Source organism: Gadus macrocephalus, chromosome 9, assembly GCF_031168955.1.
Source record: "Gadus macrocephalus chromosome 9, ASM3116895v1".
Classification (NCBI taxonomy): domain Eukaryota; kingdom Metazoa; phylum Chordata; class Actinopteri; order Gadiformes; family Gadidae; genus Gadus; species Gadus macrocephalus.
Window position 1 is genome coordinate 21,173,031 of NC_082390.1, and position 23,188 is coordinate 21,196,218.

Consider the following 23,188-nt stretch of genomic DNA (forward strand, 5'->3'; position numbering starts at 1 on the left):
CAACTTTTTTTCATTTTGCAGCGGTGACAGTAACACCTGGATGGTGCTGTCACGTTAAAATTGTACCGGGGGCGAAAATTTTGTGCATGTTCGATGTGTTTCCATTTGCATAGACGATCGCTGTTGAACAATGTCTGCACACAGCTTTCGACTTGTCCACTCGTCTTTCCCCATTGTGATAATTAACCTGGAATCCAAAGTTCTCCCACACTTGGGATTTAAATGACAGGGGGGCATCTTCAAGCTCCGGTTTTCTGTTGTCGCTCGCCATGCAGTTCACTCTCAGTTCGCTAGTAGCCATCAATCCACACACAGTCGCAATCGCGCTCTGCTACTGCTACTACGCGGAGTTCGCGCACGTGGGGGGGAACTCCGACATTAAGTTTTAAGTTCCGCACCGCAAAACAAGCCTTTACATTCGCCATATTAACGCTATGTACGCCACATTTACGGACCGCGGTACACCTCTGTAACCGCACCGAAGTGCCTGTACCGTGACGGTTCGGTTCAAATACGTGTACCGTTACACCCCTATTGCAGTCTATTCTTTTCGTAGGCTTCTCTGCTGTTGGCCTTCATGGGGAGATATTTTAACCCTCTTTAACCCCATTTTCCTGTGACCTTCCTGCGTCTCCCCCTCCAACAGAGCCCATTTCAGCACCGTGTCAGTGAACAGTTACAATCCTATACGTACGTCGTTAGTGCAGTGCACGCGCGTTCATGTTAAGAGGAGTTTCGGGAAACGATCCAAAGAAATTCACGATGGTTCGCAAGATCGTGAGAATGATCGTACGAGCGTGGATCCATCGTTATCGGGAAGGGGCCCAGGTTGTGTTTAGGTGTGTTTTCGTTTTTTTTGCCATTGCAGAAGTAAATTGATTTATCGGATTTCTGGCAATATACGTTTTGGGAGGGTTTCTAGTAGGGCTGCACGATTATTGCCAAAATGATTATCACGATTATTTTGATCAATATTGATATCACGATTATTTACCACGATTATTCATTGAAAAAAAAATCGTTCGAATTTCTACCACCCCCTTGTGGTAGGAGCCACACACTGTGCTCAGCCCCCCCCCCCCCCCCCCCCCCCCCCCCCCCCCCTGTTTTCACGCTTCGTGCCGGACCCACGCAATCGCAGACAGGTGTACAGGGAGCGCTTGGTTTGCTTTGCAACGGAGGTAGAGCGTTTACTGCATGGGCGGGGCTCTTTCTTTTTTCGTTTTCTTTTTGCGGACGCATTATTTAAAATTTAAATGTAAATTTAAATTTAAAAATTTAAAAAAAATATCGCGAAAATATCGCGGGAACACTACGTGTCATCGTGGGACGCCAATATCGTCATCGCGATAAAAATTCTATATATTGTGCAGCCCTAGTTTCTAGTCTATAGTTGAGCTTGAATTGGCAACAGAACAGCTCAGCTATTCTATATTTGATCTCACATGTATTCAAACTTGATCACATCAACGCTTCACTGTATTTGTTTCCAACCATTTTAAATGTTTTAAATTGTGTACATGTTTACATTGTTTACTCCATAGACTCTGTTCAAATCCCTTCACTTGATTTAAACCATTGAACATTTCTTAACATCTTAATCTATGTGGCTTTACTAAAACATATTTTCAACCTCATTTTGCTGTACAGCACTCACCGCATTTTCTGCAGGAAATGCATTTTCTAGTTTAACTAGCTCTTCATGGAGTGCCTCCCCCTATATCTGCAATGCACACCTACTACCACTCGCTGAATGACAGACAACGTACATGGGCAACAGGTCGCATGACGTTGGTAATGTAGAGAGAGGTTCTAAATTCAGAGGGAAAGATTCAATCAAAATGAGAAATTGGTTCATACAGTTGACACAAAGGATTTACTATTTGCTATTTTTTTCATGATGTTATCTATTTATATTGTACGTATAACGTTTAAAGTTGACTATTTTAATGCAACCGTTTGTTTGCTTTATGTTTTGTGGACTTCTATTATGATACTCTTATTGTGCCCGTACTATATCTGTGGGCTGGCTTCAAACTGCTCTGATGAGTCACTTGATCTCTGACTTTCATACTGGGTTTCTAGCGGTCAATGTTCTCTGAGTCATAGGAACTGGCAGCTGAATTTTACAGAACACCGTTAACCTCGCCTGAGAGCTCTTAACAAAGGCTGTGATTCAGTTTTATTAAGCAAAGTTTGCAAAGCTTTTGCTCAGAATACATTTTAATGAAGACAAAGGAAGCTTAAATATATAATTTCAGCTTCTTTCCGCTGTCTGATCCTCCGGTTTCTCTTTCATCTTAATCTCCCTCCTCCCCAAGCTGGTCCTTGCTGCTCTTGCTCTCTCTCGCTCGCTCGGTGTGTCTGTGTATGTGTGTGCTGTCGCGTTAGCGAGCAAACCACTCTCTGAACAACTCTCCTGATGCCTCAGTGCCACTCGCACACAGATGCACACACACACTGATTCTCACAAATACCAGAGTTGACACACTAAGAGCCCTATTTTAACGGTCTGAAAAGCAAGTGAGAAGCGCAAAACGGAAGTAGCTTTGTGGGCTGGGCTCTGGCGCTGTTGCGATTATACCGGCGGATAAATTACTCATGTGCCCGACGCAATTCTAAAATGGGTTGGTGTGAATACCCGTAGATGTGTTTTGGGCATAACATGCAATAAACCAATGAGAGTGCCATCTCCCATCCCCTATAAGAGCCATGAGCGCATTTAATCCTTACGAGTTGATATTTTGATGGATGCATGACCACATGAATTTCAAACTTCAAATGGCTCAGTTTATGGACAAATGATATGGCCTTATTCAAACATGGAATAGCGTTTTCTTCTACAACTTCAGAAACACTGAGAATCTCAAATTTCGGCAAAGAGAACTTAACACATATATGATATGCGGTCCTGTGGCCACAACTGTGGGTCTATTTAATGATATGCGGCAATACATTAACAAACATTGTTTGTTACCAGTATAGTATACATTGTCGTTATCGACTTGTGTTCATAATATGCATGTTTCCCCCGGTAATATACATTGCTATGGACTGTATTATGCGTTACATGTTTAGTCTAGGGTGTGTTTAAACAGATGGGTGCACAAACGCGCGCCAAGCAGCACGCACATTCATTCATTCTTTAAACACTCACTCGACTCGCGGTAAACTATATATTCTCACGATCGAATAATATCAATCCTAAAAGTTATGGGTTCGTACACGATGTCTGTGTCAGGAAAATATGTGTTTGCTGTACTGTACTGTCTCGCGCTGCTGGTAGGGTTTGCTGGCCGCGGGCAGCTTTCATTACACAGTAGCAGGAGTTGGTTGGGCTTGACGTGCCGAGACAGCTTGTACACGACCTAAAGCCTGTCTGGCCTCACGTGGTATGAGACTGTAATCTATTACCTGGAAGACAATAGGCGAGGGAAGAGGACTAATAAGTAAACTCCAAAACACTCCCCCTTAGATGGGGGTTGGGCGTGGGGCCAGCGATCCCACCCCGTAAAAACAGAATAGCTACCAAAACATCAACGAAACCCAAGAAATCCTTACCCCTTGGGAAAGAAGCCTCTACAGCACCTCAAGCTAAAGAGATGATGACGACGTGCCTGGAAAACCGAAAGGAGACAGCACGTCCGAAACTGCTTCTGACCTCAAGGCGACCCACAGACATAGCAACATGGAATGGGGGAAAGGCAGCAATGATAGCGGAGGAAATGAGGAGATATAAAATATCTCTCCTTGGTCTGGGAGAAACCAGGTGGCTCCAGTCAGGGCAGGTCAAGCTGGCGAGTGGAGAGACCATCCTCTACTCTGGACATCCAGATGAATCTGCACCACACACTCAGGGAGTAGCATTCATGTTGTCCAAAGAAGCACAGAGGGCCCTGATCAGCTGGGAACCCATCAATTCAAGGATCATTACAGCCAAATTCCAAACCACACACAAGAAAATAAACCTCCAAGTGGTACAATGTTACGCCCCCACCAACGACACTGATGATGAAACCAAGGACCAATATTACAACCAACTACATCACATTCTACAGTCCAGGAAAGAAAAGGACATCATGATCTTGATGGGAGACATGAATGCAAAGATAGGTGGAAACAACAACGGCTACAAGCTAATAATGGGAAAAGAAGGACCAGGCACCATGAATGAGAATGGAGAGAGATTTGCAGAAGCCTGTGCAGACAACAACTTGGTCATCGGTCAGTGTTCCAACACAAGAACATCCATAAAATAACATGGGTGACTGCTGACCACATCACAGAAAATCAAATTGACCACATCTGCATCAGCCAGAAGTTTAGGCACTCACTGCTGGACGTTAGAGCCAGAAGAGCAGCAGACGCAGGGTCTGACCATCACCTCCTCACAGCAAAGATTCAGCTGAAATTAAAAGCCATGAAACACAGAGAAGGAAGGGTCAAATTTAACATACAACAATTTCAGGATATAGGTACAACAGAACTCTACAAAATCGCACTGCACAACCGTTATCAAGCACTGGAAATAGAAATAGAAACCCCCAGGGAAGTGGATGAGATATGGAAAGGTCTGAAAAACATGTGGAAAGACACATGTGAGGAAGTAGTAGGGAGACGAAAGACAGACAACAAACCCTGGCTTTCCACAGACACCACCAGAAAAGTGAGCGAGAGGAGGGGGAAAAAGGAGGCATTAAACAGAAGCAAAACCAGAGCAACCAAGATGGCAGCACAGAGAGACTATGCAGCAGCAAACAAGGAAGTGAAGAAAAGTGTAAGGAGAGACAAGAAGAAATACATTGAGGATCTAGCACAACAGGCAGAAGAAGCAGCAGGAAAGAACAACCTGAAGGACCTATACCTAACCACTAAAAAGCTCACAGGCAGATTCAGACACACACAGGCACACATTAAAAATGCACAGGGTGTACTCCTCACAACCAAGGAAGACCAAGTGAAGAGATGGACTGAACACTTTAGAGCACTGCTCAATAGGCAGGCCCCACATCTGACAGCAGAAATCCCACCATCACCAAACTTGTTGAAGATAAACTGCAATCCCCCCACCAAGTCAGAAATCAAAAAAGCCATTAAGACATTGAGAGGAGGGAAAGCAGAGGGACCCGACGGTATTCCAGCAGAAGCCTTGAAAGCCGACATCGAAACCTCTACCAACATCCTCCACCACCTACTGAAAACCATCTGGGAGGAAGAATGCGTCCCATCAGACTGGAAAGATGGACACATTGTGAAAATCCCAAAGAAAGGAGACCTCAGGGACTGCAAGAACTACTGCGGAATTATGCTCCTTTCAACTCCAGGGAAGGTGCTCAACCGGATCCTGCTGGAGAGGCTTCAGAAGGGGTTGGATGAGAAACTGAGGGAAAACCAGGCCGGCTTCAGGGAAAACAGATCCTGTGGAGACCAAACCGCCACCCTCAGGATTATCATTGAGCAGTCCATCGAATGGAACACTTCTGTCTATGTAAATTTCATAGATTTTGAAAAAGCCTTCGACAGTGTGGATAGGGAGATGCTGTGGAAACTGACGGCCCACTACGGGATCCCAGCAAAAATAACCAACATCATTAGGAGCACCTACCAAGGGATGCGATGCCAAGTCCTTCATGAAGGATGCATATCTGAGCCTTTTGAGGTCCTGACTGGTGTGCGGCAAGGGTGCTTGCTCTCTCCACTTCTCTTCCTCCTCTGCGTAGACTGGATCATGAAACAAGTAACCTGCAATAGCCGAACTGGCATACAGTGGAGCCTGACAGAGCAGCTAGAAGATCTGGATTTTGCTGATGACCTGGCACTACTGGCTCACACACATCAACAGATGCAGGAAAAATCAGGCAAGCTAGAGGATACCGCTGCTCTGCTCGGGCTCAAAACTAACTTATCAAAAACCAAAGTAATGAGAATTAACAGCAACAACAACATTCCCATAACCATGAACCAAAACCAACGAGAGGAAGTATCCAGCTTCACATACCTGGGGACTATCATTTCTGTGGATGGTGGTACAGAGGAGGACGTCCGAGCCAGAATTGGAAAGGCAAGGGCAACATTCAACATGCTCAACAATATCTGGAAGATGAAAAACCTGTCACTCAAGACCAAACTACAAATCTTCAACTCAAACGTCAAGTCCACCCTTCTATATGGCTCTGAAACTTGGAAGACCACCACTAACATACTCAATAAGCTGCAGACTTTCACCAACCGGTGCCTCAGACGCCTCCTGGGAATCTACTGGCCCAACACCATCTCAAACGCCAACCTGTGGGAACTCACCAAACAAGAAACAATAGAAACCCAAATCCGGAGGAGGAAATGGAAGTGGATAGGCCATACACTCAGAAGACAGAAGTCAATCACGAAGCAAGCCCTAACCTGGAACCCACAGGGCAAGAGGAAGAGAGGCAGACCGAGAACCACCTGGAGAAGAACCACAGAACAGGAAATGAAGAAAGAAGGGCTGTCCTGGCCTCAACTGGAGCGGAGGGCCCAAGACAGGAGAGGATGGAGGGGTTTTGTCAATGGCCTATGTTCCTTTGGGAACTTAAAGGCCTAAGTAAGTAAGAAGTAAGTACGGTATTTGCAGATTGATTGATTTAAAAGTATAACTTATAACCGCTGTTAGTTATACTTACCCTAAAACAAGATTTGGTTTTGGAAGGCTGGGGTATACTTTGCTCGAGTTTATTAATGTTATAATTATTATAATTATAATTATTATTATTATTCTCATTATTATTATTCAGGGTGCAAGGGTAGTGGCGTGAGTTTGCTGCGGGGGAAAATCAGCTTTGTGCCGGGTGCAAACTAGCAACGATGCATGCGTCGGTGTTGAAAGTCAATTGCGCTGAGTGCGAGATAGGGCCCTTCGTCAGACACATGAGCTCAGTGTGGGTCTTTGTGTTTGGGACACTCCAGGAAGCATGCCATCGGTATAAACAACACTTTACGGCTGTTTGTGTCGGAAATACAACGTGACTCAGTACATATGCTGCTAATAAGTGGGATGGATTCTGTTTAAATCCTTTTAAAGTGAACAACCAGTCATTTACTTGTCATTATTTAGTTAAGGGTTATCAAGGTGTGTATTAAGCATCAGAACATTTCAGCATATTCAGTACATTGATTGTTTTAGACTGTAATGGCTTATACAAGTGTTTCCCCCAGAAAATGTCTTAGTGAAGGTGTTGAAGGAGCCAGGTGGGTGAGTGACTTGGTGGTGTGTTTATGCCCCAGTCACTCCTCTCCCAGGCCCCTGAGGTGCAGACAGGCCTGCTCCATGGTGCGTGTTGGAGTGGGTGGATGGGAATATTCTTGTGCGTCTGCATGAATATGCATGTGTGTGTGGGAGTGAGTGAGTGTCTGCCTGTGGGTATTTTCATGCTTGTCCATATCCTCTTGCTGGAACTATGTGGGTGGAGGTTTGAAGAGCTTGTCTCCACAGCTCCACCAGGGGTAATGTGGGTGGAGGTTTGAAGAGCTTGTCCCTCCAGCTCCTCCAGGGGTAATGTGGGTGGCGGTTTGAAGAGCTTGTCCCCTCAGCTCCTCCATCAGTCGGACGTGGAGCTCCGTCTGCCACGCCCGCTACGCCCGTTTCCTCCAGGGACCTTTAAGGGATTATCAGTATCTAAGAATAAACATTAAGAAAAGAAGGACAAGAAGTGGTTAGGCATCCTTACGCAGACGTCTTTAAGGAAGTCTGAAGCGTGATCATTCCATTTGGACGGGCGGTGATGTGTCCTACTCTGAGGAGATCAGCTCATTTATGCGTCGCAATGTATTTATTGTTTACAGACTTTAAACCAGCTGGCTCGGCATCCGTCCTAAATGTCTTTGGGCCCTGAATCCATCTTTAAGTCATTTACTCTTGTTTAAGCACGGCCTTTAGGTTGGCTGGAATCAGATGGAATTGGCTGGAATTACAATCTCAGTGGATCACGTTTGTTTGCTAGCTTCAAGCAGCAAACTCTCTGTTTGCCAATCTGTTACATCTCTGGGTTTTTCTGTAAACCCCCAAATCCCATGTTAACAACATAACATTTCGGTGGGAAAAGCCAGTATTGGTGATTATATGATTCAGTTCAATACATTTCTTCCATAAAGCTCCTTTAATAAAACCTATTACATATGTCTGCATCCTTTGCTGTACACCACTTCTAAGTAGCTCTTTTGTCTAGAGCGACTCACACTCAGCCGGAGGTCATTCAGGAGCTGGTAGGGTGAGACATCTTACTGATACAGAGTGAGAGAGTGATAACTTGTTCTACACTCTCTCTGGGGAATTTGTCCTTGGGTATCATTTTTAAATCCTAACCATTTTGATCATCTTATCCTAGACTGCATATATGCTCTTATGTCGCTACTGTGGTTCATAATGTATATTGGTTTGTAATCTGGTGGTGATTCTTACGTAAAGGCCGATATCTGAAGTACTTTATTAGGTATCCAGCGTCTATGGATAACTAATATATGTCTAGGCATTCTTCTAAGGTATTCATAGAGAATCTACCTATTCGTATTGAAGGCTTTAGGCATCATTATTATTCTAAGGAATTCAGAGCATCTGTGGATAGCTGTCTTATTTCTAGGGATCTACTTAAATGTATCAGGGAAGAGCAGATCTCCAAAGACTGTGTTACCACTTGGACCATAGTGGGCGCTTAGCTAACGGTCAAATGATGGACCCAATCGAGGAGCCTTTCTAAACTCCTTTTTCTTCTGAACCTTTGATCCTCTTCTTCATGTCGGGATTGATTTCTCTGCACATTGAAAGTTTGGGGAAAACTTCTAAAATGTTCTTCTAAAGAACCGCCGGAGCAGATCAAACCATTTGGTACACATGCTCTATGGACAGGTCTGATAAGAAATAGCAAGAGGAGTTTTGATTGCATGAAACATTTCAAAGTATAGTAATTAGCAAACAGTATTCCATCATCACAAGGCCGCTTCAGGAGGTGCCAGTAAGTGTCAACTTGACTGTTCGCATTCCAAGTTGTAATTGATGCAGTGACGTCATTGATTGAGCTATGGAAACAGAACTTGCTCCACTTGTTAAGGGAGATGTCCTCTATGTATATGACAGTTCTGTTTCGATAGCTCAATCGATCACTGTATCAATAACAACCAGGAATGCAAGCAGTCCCATGTGGGTTGTGGTTGATTAGGGTGATCCAGGTGGTTTGGTCGGGCCTAATATGGTCCTATTCTGTCCGTCTCCCTCCAGGCCACAGGGAGTCCTCACCATGTCCCTCCCCCCAGCAGGGAAGCCCGGCCGGCCGTCCAGCACCACAGTGAGTGAGTCCTCCACCACCTTCACCTCCTCCACCGTGGACACCAACTCCGCAGCCAAGGTGAGCCACACACACACACACACACACACCCCTAGTGGGGGCTACTGGGGGACGGACGGGAGGAGGCTTTTGTGTATAAGTCTAGGTGTGGGTGTGTGTGTGGGTGTGTGTCTGTGCAGGGTGTGTGTGTTGGTGTGTGTCTGTGCAGGGTGTGTGTTGGTGTGTGTCTGTGCAGGGTGTGTGTTGGTGTGTGTCTGTGCAGGGTGTGTGTGTGTGTGTGGATGTGTGTCTGTGCAGGGTGTGTGTTGGTGTGTGTCTGTGCAGGGTGTGTGTTGGTGTGTGTCTGTGCAGGGTGTGTGTGTGTGTGGATGTGTGTCTGTGCAGGGTGTGTGTTGGTGTGTGTCTGTGCAGGGTGTGTGTTGGTGTGTGTCTGTGCAGGGTGTGTGTGTGTGGATGTGTGTCTGTGCAGGGTGTGTGGGTGGGTGTCTGTGCAGGGCTTGTGTGAGGCTTTGTGTGTATTCTTCTTTACTAAGGTAGTATTTCTATTGTAGACGTTAAGCTTGTGCACTCCAGCACACACAGTCGGTGCTCCTTTAATACTAATACGCAGTTCAGACACAAGCCCGTGTTAGAACAGTTGGCTGTCCTCAACAAACACTGGCAGGGGCCCGCCACACTAACAGCCCACGGTGGGTTGGCTCATCCATCATAGCTTTCACATGAGATCAAAGTAACACCTCCTGTAATGCCCCCTCCTGCTCTGGTCTGAGGAGGAGGGGGCATTCAGCCATCACCGGGTCTCTTGGACCTTTTATCCAGAGCACAGTTGATAGTTTACGGGTCTCTTGTACAGTAGAGGAAGGGTAATGGTCCCTGAGGGCAGCTGGCTCTCTGGCCCTTCCTTCTTAAATTATCTTTTGCCAGAGACATGATGAACAGAACGGAAAAATCCACAGTTGATTGTCTCTAGTGAGGGAGCCGTGTTGCTCTGCCCCACCTCCTCCATCCTACCCCAGGGGAACTCATGTTGGTGCCCACCTGGAGGTAGGTTCACGGCCGGACATGCCTGCTGAGTCTCTTATATGTATGCCTGTTGAAGGGACACTCTCTGGCCCCCTGTTGGCCCCCTGATGGCCCCCTGTTGGCCCCCTGTTGGCCCCTCTCTGGTCCCCTATTGGCCCCCTGATGGCCCCCTGTTGGCCCCCTGTTGGCCCCCTGTTGGCCCCTCTCTGGTCCCCTATTGGCCCCCTGATGGCCCCCCTGACTGGAGCCGCTGGCGCCGTGTTTATTCAGGAGGAGCTGAGCCTCATTATGCAACACCTCAATGAGGCAGACCGAGGAGCTGAGGGGCTGGGTGTCTAGAGAGCTGAGGGGCTGGGTGTCTGAGGGGCTGGGTGTCTGATAGGGGTGGGAAAAATAATCGATTCTTCGATGCATCGTGATTCTCGCTAGAACGATTCTGTCTCGATGCAGATAAATTAATAATCTGAATTAAATATATAAAAATAAAAATAAAAATTGTCCTGCGGCAACATTGTGTTTGCCAGAGAGAGATAATTCTTGTAATTTTAAAATTATTGAATTTATCTTCAGTGTGTATTGGCCAATCTGATTTGTCTTGACACGATTGCGATTCAGCGTACGCATAGCATGCGCGCAAACTCACAGCCAGACACAAGAACTCCTTCTAATTCAAGAGCAGCTTTTCCTTTAATGACATAGAAAAGAAAGATTAGAAATAAAATAAAACTGAAACCTATTTTTTGCATGCTTCCATATTCCATAATGCAAGCTGCATTGATTATTGCATTGTTCATAGAAAGTCATATTTGTGACAAAAGCTTTCTCTCTTATGAAATATTAGATAAGTTAATTCATCTGTTGATGTCTTTAATGATCATCAACTAAAGTAGGAAGTGATTAGCAAACTCTGAGCTGAGGGGCTGGGTGACTAACGAGCTGAGGGGCTCGGGGACTAACGAGCGTGAGTGGTGACTAACGGCTGCTCGGTGTGTCAGAAGCCTGCCAGGGGGGTGACATGTTGGTTCTCCTGCGGGAAAACCACTACTCAACCATCAAAAGACACAACCAATAACACACTCAGTAGTACAGTAGTAGGAAGGGGGACCCCCCCCCCCCCCCACACACACACACACACACACACACACACACACACACACACACACACACACACACACACACACACACACACACACACACACACACACACACACACACTTTATCGCACACACACTCACAATTTATTCGGGTACATTCACCATTTTTAACGTTCCAGGAAGGAAATATTTGACCTCATAATATTAAACAGAACATGACCTAAAGTTATCACATTAGCACTCATTATATTAAACAGAACAAGACCTAAAGGCATCACATTACCACTCATTATATTAAACAGAACAAGACCTAAAGGCATCACATTACCACTCATTATATTAAACAGATCAAGACCTAAAGGCATCACAGAGCCATTACCTCTCATTATATTAAACAGAACAAAACCTATAGGCATCACATTACCACTCATTATATTAAACAGATCAAGACCTAAAGGCATCACAGAGCCATTACCTCTCATTATATTAAAGCGCTCCATGGCTCGTCAGGTGTGGGAGTCGGACCCGCTTTACATTAAAACTCTGCTGTAATCAAGTCAGACTCGGACCAAGAGAGTGGATCTGGAAGCCACTGACTTCAACCATACAGCACAAACGTGATATTACAGTTTAGCTTTTTATATTACAATAAAACATGTGTTTTAACCACAGTTTCAGAAAGGGAATGCCTTTGTCACTAATGCTCTATTTTTAAGGAGCAGCACGTTACATGGAGCAGCACGCAAATGTTACATGGTTTGGAAAACCCTTTAGAGAACCCTTGTAAACATTTACATATAGATATAAAGTGTATATATTAAAGCTGTCAAGCGATTAAAATATTTAATCGTGATTAATCGCATTAATGTCATCGATTAATCGCGAATTATTTTTCTATGCTAAATATCCCTTGATTTTTTTGTCCCATAATTATTCTCATTTTAATTCTCTTATCAACATGGTGAAGTGTATCGGCTTGCCTTGTGCAAATGATTTTTTATTGATAACAACATTGGCATATACTGATCAAAACAGGACGATACAAAAAAAGAGCCTATAGTGCAATTAAACGACTGCTTTGAACAAATGTCATTTGAACATAGCAGTCAGGCTACTGCTTCTTTGTTCTGAGCCAAAAAATAAAAATAAATCGTTTTTCTTTTTTTAATAATATAATTGCGTTATTTTTTTAACGCCGTTAAATTTGGTTTGCGTTAACGCCGTTAATAACGTGTTTAACTGACAGCTCTAGTATATATATATATATATATATATATATACATATACACGCGTATATATAAACATATATAGACGTATATGCCTCTAGATATATCTATATCTATATCTAGATATATCTACATATACTGTACATCTATATATATTTCTACATCTATATCTATATCTAGATCCATAACAATACATATATATACATATCCGTGTGTGTGTGTGTGTGTTGGTTTTATGTCGTTTTGTGTGTGTCTCTGTTCAGTGTAGATATTGACATGCTGATTGGTTGCAGGGCTCACGGTCCAGTGGGAAGATCCACGGCTTTGGGAAGAGACAGCAGTCCCTGAAGAGGAACCCCAATGTCCCCGTGGCGGTCCGGGGATGGCTCTACAAGCAGGTCAGCTCCTCTGATCCAGGGGTAACCCGTCTGACCCCCCCCCGTGCCCGTGGTTCTTGGTCAAATGATTTCTTCATTCTTCCCATTTGGTTGTGCACGCCCTCCCACTACGGAGAGTTATATAGGAACAGGACTGGTGGTAACAGAGCTGTTCTCTGTCTCCTCATAACAGACTGGTGGTAACAGAGCTGTTCTCTGTCTCCTCCTCATAACAGACTGGTGGTAACAGAGCTGTTCTCTGTCTCCTCATAGCAGACTGGTGGTAACAGAGCTGTTCTCTGTTTCCTCATAACAGACTGGTGGTAACAGAGCTGTTCTCTGTCTCCTCCTCATAACAGACTGGTGGTAAAAGAGCTGTTCTCTGTCTCCCCATAACAGACTATTTCATGTTCATCGTTTCTTGACATGATGTTGAATAGAATCTTTGCACAAACAACACATTATTTGAAGGGCATGGAATCGCAATGTTTAATATTTTATGGGTAATTAATGTGGTAGCCCTCCACTTTGGGAAACACGGTCTACTCCAGGACTTTTTTGGTGTGAAAAAGCAAAACCTGTATTACGTACAGTCTATGTTATGTCAGTTTAACCTTCATTATATACAGTCTGTGTTAAGTCAGTTAACCTGTATAATATACAGTCTGTGTTTAGTCAGTATAACCTGTATTATATACAGTCTATGTTAAGTCAGTTTAACCCATACAGAGCACCATTTGCCACACTCTACATGGTCATTACACAAAAATCAGCAATAGTTTCGACAACTGTAGACATATGGAAAGTCATTTTCCGGTAGTGTATCCCACTACAGCTAGTGGGATACACTTAAAAGTGATTGTAATCCATTGGTAACATTTTGAAACGTGAGACGTCTACGGTTTAAGAGGATTTTAGTTGAGCTATTGATGATTGGTACTGTGTATAAAAGTCTTGACCAAACAATGGCGTGCTGCTGCCCGTCTCCTGGCAGGTTCAAATCGCAAGGCACGCAGACTCATACCACTGGTTAGGGCTCCAGTTTCCCCTCACATCGCTGTAATATCTGATATCCTATAGTCTAATGCTGCGGGACATTTACATTTAGGGCATTTAGAAGACGCTTTTATCCAAAGCGACTTATTTGTACATTTGTCATAAGAAAGTGAAACAATATATCGCTGTTGGTAAAATAAGGATGGTCATAGAACCAAGTGCAAAGCACTAACATTCACTAGGTTATCCCATTCACCATATACAACAAAGATAGCTAAGATAAGATGCTACATAACTAACAACACAACAAGTAGCTGGCGTGGGACGGGGTGGCTATGCAGAGTCTAGGTGAACTCTGAACAGGTGAGTCTTGAGTCTTTTGCAGAAGCTGGTGAGCGACTCTGGGGTCCTTTCATCGGCAGGGAGCTCGTTCCACCACTGCGGTGCCAAAACAGAGAAGAGTTTTGACTTTGATGATCGACTTTTACTTGCTCATAGCGATGGCGGCACCAGATGTCCAGCTGAGGTAGTTGAGCGGAGCGCTGGAGTGTGTGATTTGTCCAACGCTTGGATGTAGGCAGGGGCAGTTCCATTGACTGCCTTGTATGCCAGTACCATCGTCTTGATTCTGATACGAGCTACTACAGGGAGCCATTGGAGCTCCCTGAAGAGGGGGGTCACATGGAAGAATTGAGGTAGGTTAAACACAAGGCACGCTGCAGCGTTCTGGATGCGCTGAAATTGCGCAGGCAGGGAGTCCAATCAGGAGCGAGTTGCAGTAGTCGAGGCGCGAGATGATGAGCGCTTGGACTAGGAGCTGAGCTGCTTCTCTCGCAAGGAAGGGATGGATCCTGCGGTTGTTTTAGAGGGCCAATCTGCAGGATCGGGCCACCACGGTGATGTTCGCAGTGCAGCACAACTGATTTTCCAGTACCACACCAAGGTTTCTGACAGTTGGTGATGTATATACAGCGATGTTCTCGACAGTGACCCGTAGTTCCATATGAGGGCAATCTTTTCCTAGCATTAGGAGGAGCTCAGTCTTGTTGAGGTTAAGCTTCGGGTGATGGGTAGTCATCCAAGTGCTGACATCTGGCAGACATTCTGAGATGTCAGTTGCAATCATGGTCTTATCAAAGCAGGGTAAAGAGAGGAATAGAGTGTCGTCAGCGTAGCAGTGATAGGAAAAAACGTATGATTCGATTACAGAGCCCAGGGATCTGGTATATAGGGAGAACAAAATGGGTCCCAGTACAGAGCCTTGAGGGACACCAAGGCTGTCAAGAGTGCAGGGTTTGGACAAGGAGCCATTCCGTGTGACCTGATAGGTGCGATTCATCAGGTAGGATGTGAACCAGGATATTGCAGAGTCAGCAATGCAGAGTTTGGCGAGATTGGCGAGGAAGATCTGGTGGTTCACGGTGTCGAACGCAGCGGACAGGTCAAGGAGAATGAGAATGATGAGAGGGACAAGGCTCTAGCAGCACGGAGTGACTCCTTCACCATGAGGAGAGTCTGAAGAGAGACTTGTCTCGTTGAAGTGTGCGGCCTTGAATCCTGACTGATGAGAGTCAAGCTGATTGTTGTATGACAGATAGGAGGAAAGTTGGTTAGAGATGGCACTTTCCAGTGTTTAAGAAAGGAATAAAAGGAGAGATATGGGTCTGTAGTTCTGGATGTCGGTGGTGTCAAGGGTGGGTTTCTTGAGGAGCGGCTTTATAATGGAAGTCTTGAAGGATGCTAGAACTAGGCCTGAAATGAGTTCATAAGGGAGATGAGAAATGGCAGGATGTCGCCCGAGACGGCGTGGAGGAGTGAGGAGGGGATTGGGTCAAGGGGGCAGGTGGTGGTGTGGATAGACGTAACTATTCTGTTGACATCTTTTGAGAGAGGGATAAAGTGAGTAAAAATAGAGGTGGGGATAGGGTAAGGGAGGATGTGGCAGGGGTAAAAAAGGAGCTTCCCCTTCTGGGTAAAGTATGTAACAAATTAATCAGCAGTGAGGGAGGAATGAACGGCGAGGGATGAGGAGGGAAAAGAACATGGAAAAAAGTTTCCTGGGGTTGGATCATTAGGACAGTCTGATCTCTTCCATTTTCTCTCAGCTCCCCGCAACTCTGCTCTATAAACCCACAAAGATTAGGACAGCCAACGAGGGTGGGGCGAGGATCGCACTGGTTTGGAGTGAAAGGGACAGAGGGAGTCCAAGGAGGAGGAGAAGGAGGATAGCATGGTGTCTGAGGCTTCTTCTTTGGAAAGTTGAGAGATGCGTTTGAGAGAAGTGAGGCATTGAGGACAGGAAAGTGGAGACAAACGTAGAGGGATAGATAAGATTTCAGGTTACGGCGGCGGTGACAATTTGAGGAGTAGGGAGGAAGGAGGGGGAGGAGAAGGGGAGAGAAAAAGCCACAAAGCGATGGTCAAACACAGGGAGCGGGGTAATGGAGAGAACCGGGGTACCGCAGGACCTCGTGAGTATCAGGTGAAGTTGGTTACCGGCCCTTTGTGTGGGAGGTCAAGGGGTGATTGTTAAGTCAAAGGTGGTGGAAAATATGATTATTTCAGTGTGAAACTTCTCTGGCAGCATGTTGAAGTCGCCCAGGATAACGAGTGGTGTGCCACTAGTTTCTGGAAAGCAGCTGAGAAGGGCATCCATGTCATCGTAGAAGTCGCAAAGCGGAGCTGGAGGACGGTAGATCACCACAATGTAGTGACAATGTAATAATAAATGTTATTGTATTTCCCATCTTTGCTGAGCAAGAGTTTTGTTCAAAAGTTCAGTGATTGAAACAAATAAAAGCCTGGGCTATTGAAGTTTCACGGTAGGCCTACCACTGTCATGCACCTACCCGATGTCAAGTGGACCGGGTTGAATTCACTGCGGGTCTCTCTTCTTACTGTCCTTCTCAACACTCTCTGATCTCACTAAAAAGCTAGCAGCACGAAATCGAGGGATATTTAGAATAGAAAGAAAATTGTGATTATTCGCGAGTTAACTATGACATTAATGTGATTAATCGCGATTAAATATTTTAATCGCTTGACAGCACTAAAAAAAATATGTATTTATTTTTTTAATTGTGTGTTTTATAGAAAGGGCAGAACAGCTGGATACATATCTTTATATTATTTGAGATTGGAACATTTTCTTTTTGACCATTTTGTGTATTTCTTTAAGGTGAAATTTCAAAGTTCTCAGTTACAAAGTTGTTTATGGGAGAGACATGCTGATACAAAACCTAAATTATTGTTAAATTGTATCATGCCTCTGTCCTCCCTCATTGTAAGGTTATCCTAGGCCTAGGAATGAATGGACGCATAACGTGAGTAACTCCAGTTATTGTTTTAGTTGCTTAAGTTGTTACTGAGGCGAGATCATTCTTCTTTTTGTGGAGGGTGAGAGGTGTGCGATATTAGTTGTTAAACAATGGTTTAGTAACGTTAAATATATTTGTCGGGCACGGTAGGTCTGATCCTTAGTGTTCTCCGATAGCTGTTCAATAGCCTACCAACTTTCTAACTTTCGGATGTGTTTTTGGATGCATCGTTTGTTTTGTTTGATTGTCGGCGAACTGTGCCCTTATGTGACAAGATAACAATTGCAGAGCAACGTTTTCCCGAGTTAGAACGCTCCGGCGTTTGGGCCTAGGTTCCAGCGACTGCGTCTGGGCTGGTGGTCGCCGCCGTGGAATGAAAGCTGAATTGACTTTACTTGGGTTGGCTTCTTTTTGCTAATCCCCGGCTCTCGGACAGTCAGAAGGTAGGTTTGATTAGTCGGGGGGTAAATGTTTAGGGGCAACTCTGTGTTGCATTCTTACATGGGTTGGATTATGCGTTGCATGTTTTTGTTTGGTTTATTTTAGGAACAGCTGATAGACTACTGGTAGCAGTAGTGCCCGCAATAGACAAAGCCATGGCTGAGATTCATCATTTCTTTTCAACTCCCACAGTGGATGCTTTCGATGAATTTACAATGGAACAGCTTGTGATACTTGTGGGACATTATGTAGTGTCGTTGTTTAACTCTGCAAAACAAGCTTTCACGCGAAAAAGTGGCACTTGAACACAAGCGCTTTGCATTAATTGAAGAGGTAATTGACCCCTACTAAGCCTGTTAATGCTGGCAATATTGATGTCACGAGAAACGTAAGCCTTCTTCCAAAATTTGAAGAGTCTTGCTGTATTGCAAAATAGAGCGTTTGGCTGATCTGCATAAACGGCCTGATGCAACGCGCTGTTTAATGCTGCAGTATGTTCTGAGTGGCCGTGCGGCCCAAGCTTATGCAGCACTTGGTGTGCCCGAGAGTCGTTCTTATTCGTCCGTGGAAAAACATGTTACTTCTGCCTAGGCATAAGGGCATACGTAATGGCAATGTGAGGAGTTGAAAAGAAGAAAGAAAAGAACAAAAATATAAGGCTAAATTCCGTACTTCTACTCAGACCAAAGACGCAGCACAAGGCCTTGGCCATATCTCTCCTTAGTCAGCTGATTAACGTGAGCGAGTCCGACCTCAAAGCAAGTTTTTCTCCCTTTATTTCAAATGGCTCTGTGTCACTAAGCGCTGATAGAGAAAAAGAGCCGATTGAAATACTTTGCGATACTGGTTCGCTGGAATCATTTATCTTCCAAACAGTTTTGCCGTTCTCGTCTGCTTCCGATTTGTTTCACTGCGTGGAATTAACCTAAATGTTTTTGCCCGTGCCTTTGCATAGTTCGTATATAGACTCCGACTTGCGTATTTCCCACGCTCCATTACGCATCCGTTACATGGCACCGCCATGATTCTTGTTAAGGGGCTGGCCAAGTCCAGAGTATGGGCGAATGTATCGCCTACTGTTATTGGCCTCGAGTTAAACGAGACATCGCTTCTCACGTGAAAACGTTTGTCGTTTGTCAATTAACCGGTAAGCCAAACCAGACGCTTATGCCTGTATCTCTTCGGCCGATAACTCCTACACCTTTTGAACACAGTGTCGGACCGCTGCCTCGTTCGAAAACAGGTTGTATTTATCTGTTGACAGTGATGTGTCAAGCAACCAGTTACCCCGCAGCGTATGCTCTGTGTTCAATCAAGGTCAAGCCTGTTGTTAAAGCACTGTCCCAATTAATTTCCATATTCAGACCGCCTAAAGTGATACCGTCGGATTGTGGTACAAATTTCACGTCTAATACATTCTTACAAATATTGCGCTTGTTAACGATCCAGCACAATAAGTCATCGGCTCGGCACCCCCAGAGTCAAGGTGTCTTAGAACATTTTCATCAAACGTACAAGTCACTGCTGAGAGCGTATTGTATACAATTAGACAGCGATTGGGAAGACGGCCTCCCCCGGCTGCTGCTGGCGGTTAGGGAGGTGACTCAGGCATGCACCGGGTTTAGCCCAAACAAACTTGTGTTTGGCCATACAGTGCGTGGTCCAGTAGCATTATTGATTGATAGTGTAAGTAGCGAGCCGCCGCAGACTGACTGATTACGTTAATGATTCAGGCAACGATTATATGCTGTTGGGGGAGTGGCAATGTTGAAACTGCAAAAAGCGCAAGTGAAAATTAAGCAACTGCTCGATACAAAGGCTATGTGTCTCCCTTTCAAACTTGGAGACCAGATGATGGCCATTCTGGGCCCTTTCTTGCATCCAGCGGAATTGACTTTGTACACCAACGCATGTGTCATTGCTAGTTTGCAACTGGTGCAGAGCATTCTTTTCCCTCCTGCGCCACACGTCGCTAAATTAGGGAATGATCTTGCGCCCCAAGGGGCGGTTCAGCGAAAGGAGGACGCGTGTTCTGGTGCAAACCTTCCCTGGTGCTATTTTGCAGTTTCAGAAAAACAATTCCACCACAAACCAGGAAATACCTGGTTTAAAGTCAGTGGCGCGTTGTTCAGATGCTATTTTAAGGGCTGATGCATAATGTTGCTTGTGCACCTCGCGCATACACTTTGCTTCTCTCATAGCCAGTAGCCACACATTCTTGGTAAGTTATTTGGGAATGAACAGCTGATACAAAGTTAATAAGTTGTACTTTTAAATCAATGCATCTGCAAACACCGTAGGCTACAGCAAACACACATTTTCTTGACACAGACATCGTGTACAAGCCCATAACTTTTAGGATTGATGAGTAGGGTATTTGATCGTGAGAAATACTGTTTTACCGTGAGTGAGTGTTAAAAATAATGAATGAATGCGGGCGCGCGTGTGTGTGTATATGTAAAATAATTAATGAATGCGGGCGTGCCTATGTGCATCCATCTGTTTATACACACGCAAACTAAACAGTAATGTATAATACAGTCCATGGGGCATATTAACGGGGGGACGCATGCATATTAGGAACACAAGTTGATAACGATAATGCATAAAATACTGGTAAGAAACGATGTTTGTTAATGTATTGGGTATATCATTAAATCGAACCACAGTTACCGCATATAATATGTGTGTTAAGTTTTCTTAGCCGGAATTTATTTGAGGACTCAGTATTTCTGAAGTCAAAACATTAACTAGTCAGATTTAAATGCGCTCATGGCTCTTAAAGGGGATGGGAGATGGCACTCCCATTGGTTTATTGTACGTTACACCCAAACCACACCTACGGGTAATTAGGCTACTTCAGGGCAACCCTTTTTAGATTTACGTCGGGCGCAAGAGTCATTTAACCGCTGGTATAATAGAAACATCGCCATAGAACCGCCCACAAAGCTACTTGCGTTTGGCGCTTCTACCCTTGCGTTTCAGACCGTTAAAATAGGGCCCTCTGTCATACACTCTCCATTTCAAGCAAAATTTGCATGGCCATATAAAGTGAATCGCCAAGAGTTACAATTATGTAGTGGCCACGGCAGATAGGAAAAGACGGACAAAACTGTGTGACGCAAATCTGCTTAAGCCCTACTTTAACCGTGATTGTGAAAAGGGGACTTGCCTCTGTGATATCTAATGGAGGACTGTGTGGACCAAGTGGAGTCAGCTAAATTTGCCACTAAATTTGACTTACTAAAAGGATATTTGCAAGTACTGTTGACTGCCATGGCCATGGTCATGGAGTTCGGTCTACGTAACGCTGCCACTACGTTTCAAAGACGTTATGAATCAGGTAGTTGCAAATTTGGACGGTTGTGCAGTCTATTTGGACTACGTGGTGATACATAGCGCCACCTGGTGTTAACATTTGTAACGTCTTTGCCACTACTTCACTCGACTTGCACACGCCAACCTCACAGTCAACCTGGCAAAGTGTGAGTTCGCCAGGGGGACGTTGACCTACCTGGGTAAAGCGGTTGGTCGAGGTCCTAGCCATAGATAGTTATCCACCACCCATTCGTTGGTGAGGTTGTGTAATGGATTGAGAGTAAAAAAAGAAGATAGTGATATTGACTGTAAAAAACGGATTTGAAAACTGTAACTATAGACTAAATAAATTATATGGCCATTAAATTATATTATTGGTGATAACATTAACATTAATGGTGATGGGATGATTGAGATTTAGGCCTGTAATGATGGTATTAGTGATGGTTGCACTGGTGGTGATGAACTAATGGTGTCAGGAAGCAGAGTTTGAGGTTGTAGATGGGTGAATAACCTATTTGCTAATGTCATTTTGATGATATTTGATATTGAAGATTGTTGTACTGTATTTTAAAAATCAATAAGGTTTGTCTTGGATGTAAAAAAAAAAAAAGAAGAAAAAGAAAAAGAAGAAATGGAATTGTATTGAGTAGCAGTATGCGTGTGTTATGACTGTTTGATTCAGATTATTTTCATTGCTTAAAATGGTTTATTTAACATGAGTTTCGTTTAAGAGCAGTAGCTGGTAGAATTGTTTGACTAGCAATGACTAGCCTTTAAGTGCACAAGGTAGCTCTAGCAGCCAAATTGTGACGTATGGAAATTACGTAAATTGCACAAGCCACTACTTCCTAACAATAACACAGTTAGGATTAGCAAAACCAACTGAAATATTAAGCACAAAAGTTCTTGGCTCATAGGATTCTTCCATGACCCAATGCTACCTCCCCATGTGAGCAAACTAAGGATTATTTAAAAAAAAACATTGTGCGTTTTCATCGCGCAACACCTAGCAGCAGAAATACCTTGATATGATACCTTTAATTGCTGAAAATCTAAAGGAGTTATGTGATTTGTATTTGAACAGTTGAACATCAGTCTGTCCTTCTTTGTGTTTCTACAGGACAGTACAGGGATGCGTCTTTGGAAGAGAAAGTGGTTTGTCTTGGCTGACTACTGTCTTTTCTACTACAAAGGTAAGCTAAAGTATAGCACAGAGGGTTGACCTACACTATGTCTAAAGACACCTTTATTGACTCATTGTGGATCCAGATACATTTATCAGGCACAGGTAAGGAGGCCTACAGGGATGCTGCAGACATCGGGGATCAACTAGGAGTCTCCTGTTACTAGCTACTGCACAGGCAGAGGTTTAACCCAGATGTTAACAATGATGATACATTTGATCTTGGCATGTCACCTTTTTTATCAGATTATGTATATGTATATGTAAGGGATAATGTATAGAACGCCGGTCATTAGTGGGAAAATAACAGTAAGGAGCTTATTCATGATCATGACCAGCATTCTATACATTATCCCGCTTATTACACGGCTACTTACCAAAACAAAAAAATAACTTAAAACAGTGTGTCTTTTTACAATTGATTTGTTACCATTCGTAGTGCTGATCAGAAGAGTAATAGTTCGCCAAAGATGTTGACGTTGCTTAGCAACCGAGTACGCTGGGGTTGATAAGTTACCTGAGTACTTGCGGAGTGATACGAAAGACGTGAATCAGAGGCAAAAAATTCACTTACCTTGACAGCGGTCAAATATGCTTAGCAACAGTTTGGGGAAGGCCCATTCATGTGAATGGAGCATTCTACAGCATTAAGAAGAGCTGTGTAATAAATGTATACATTCCTTGTGGAGCTAGATGTTGCAGAGGTTCGTTTGTGCGGTGCAGAGGTTTTGGAGGCTCACCGGAACTGAATTTGCCATGCCCATTATGATTCAAGCAGTTGTTGTGTTGTAGAACTGAACGTTTATCCATTGGGGCCATTTTGAAACGGTTAAACGTTTCTGGTTTAATAGTGTTTTATTTTGGCTATGGTTTAAGGCAGGGTACATGAGATATTG

General features: G+C 44.2%; 1 protein-coding gene across 11 annotated transcripts in view; it reads left to right on the forward strand.

Annotated features, from left to right (window-relative positions):
* Window positions 1-23,188, forward strand: part of LOC132464801 (pleckstrin homology domain-containing family A member 7-like) — a 140,070-nt gene that overhangs the window by 63,950 nt on the left and 52,932 nt on the right. For all 11 annotated transcript variants that reach the window (XR_009527350.1, XM_060061398.1, XM_060061409.1 and 8 more), the window contains 3 exons: window positions 9,248-9,374; window positions 12,951-13,055; window positions 22,230-22,302. Coding sequence is in view for 10 of the 11 variants with exons in the window: in XM_060061398.1 (XP_059917381.1) it covers window positions 9,248-9,374; window positions 12,951-13,055; window positions 22,230-22,302 (305 nt within the window). In the remaining variant the exon portion in view is untranslated. The remainder of the gene's footprint in view (window positions 1-9,247; window positions 9,375-12,950; window positions 13,056-22,229; window positions 22,303-23,188) is intronic.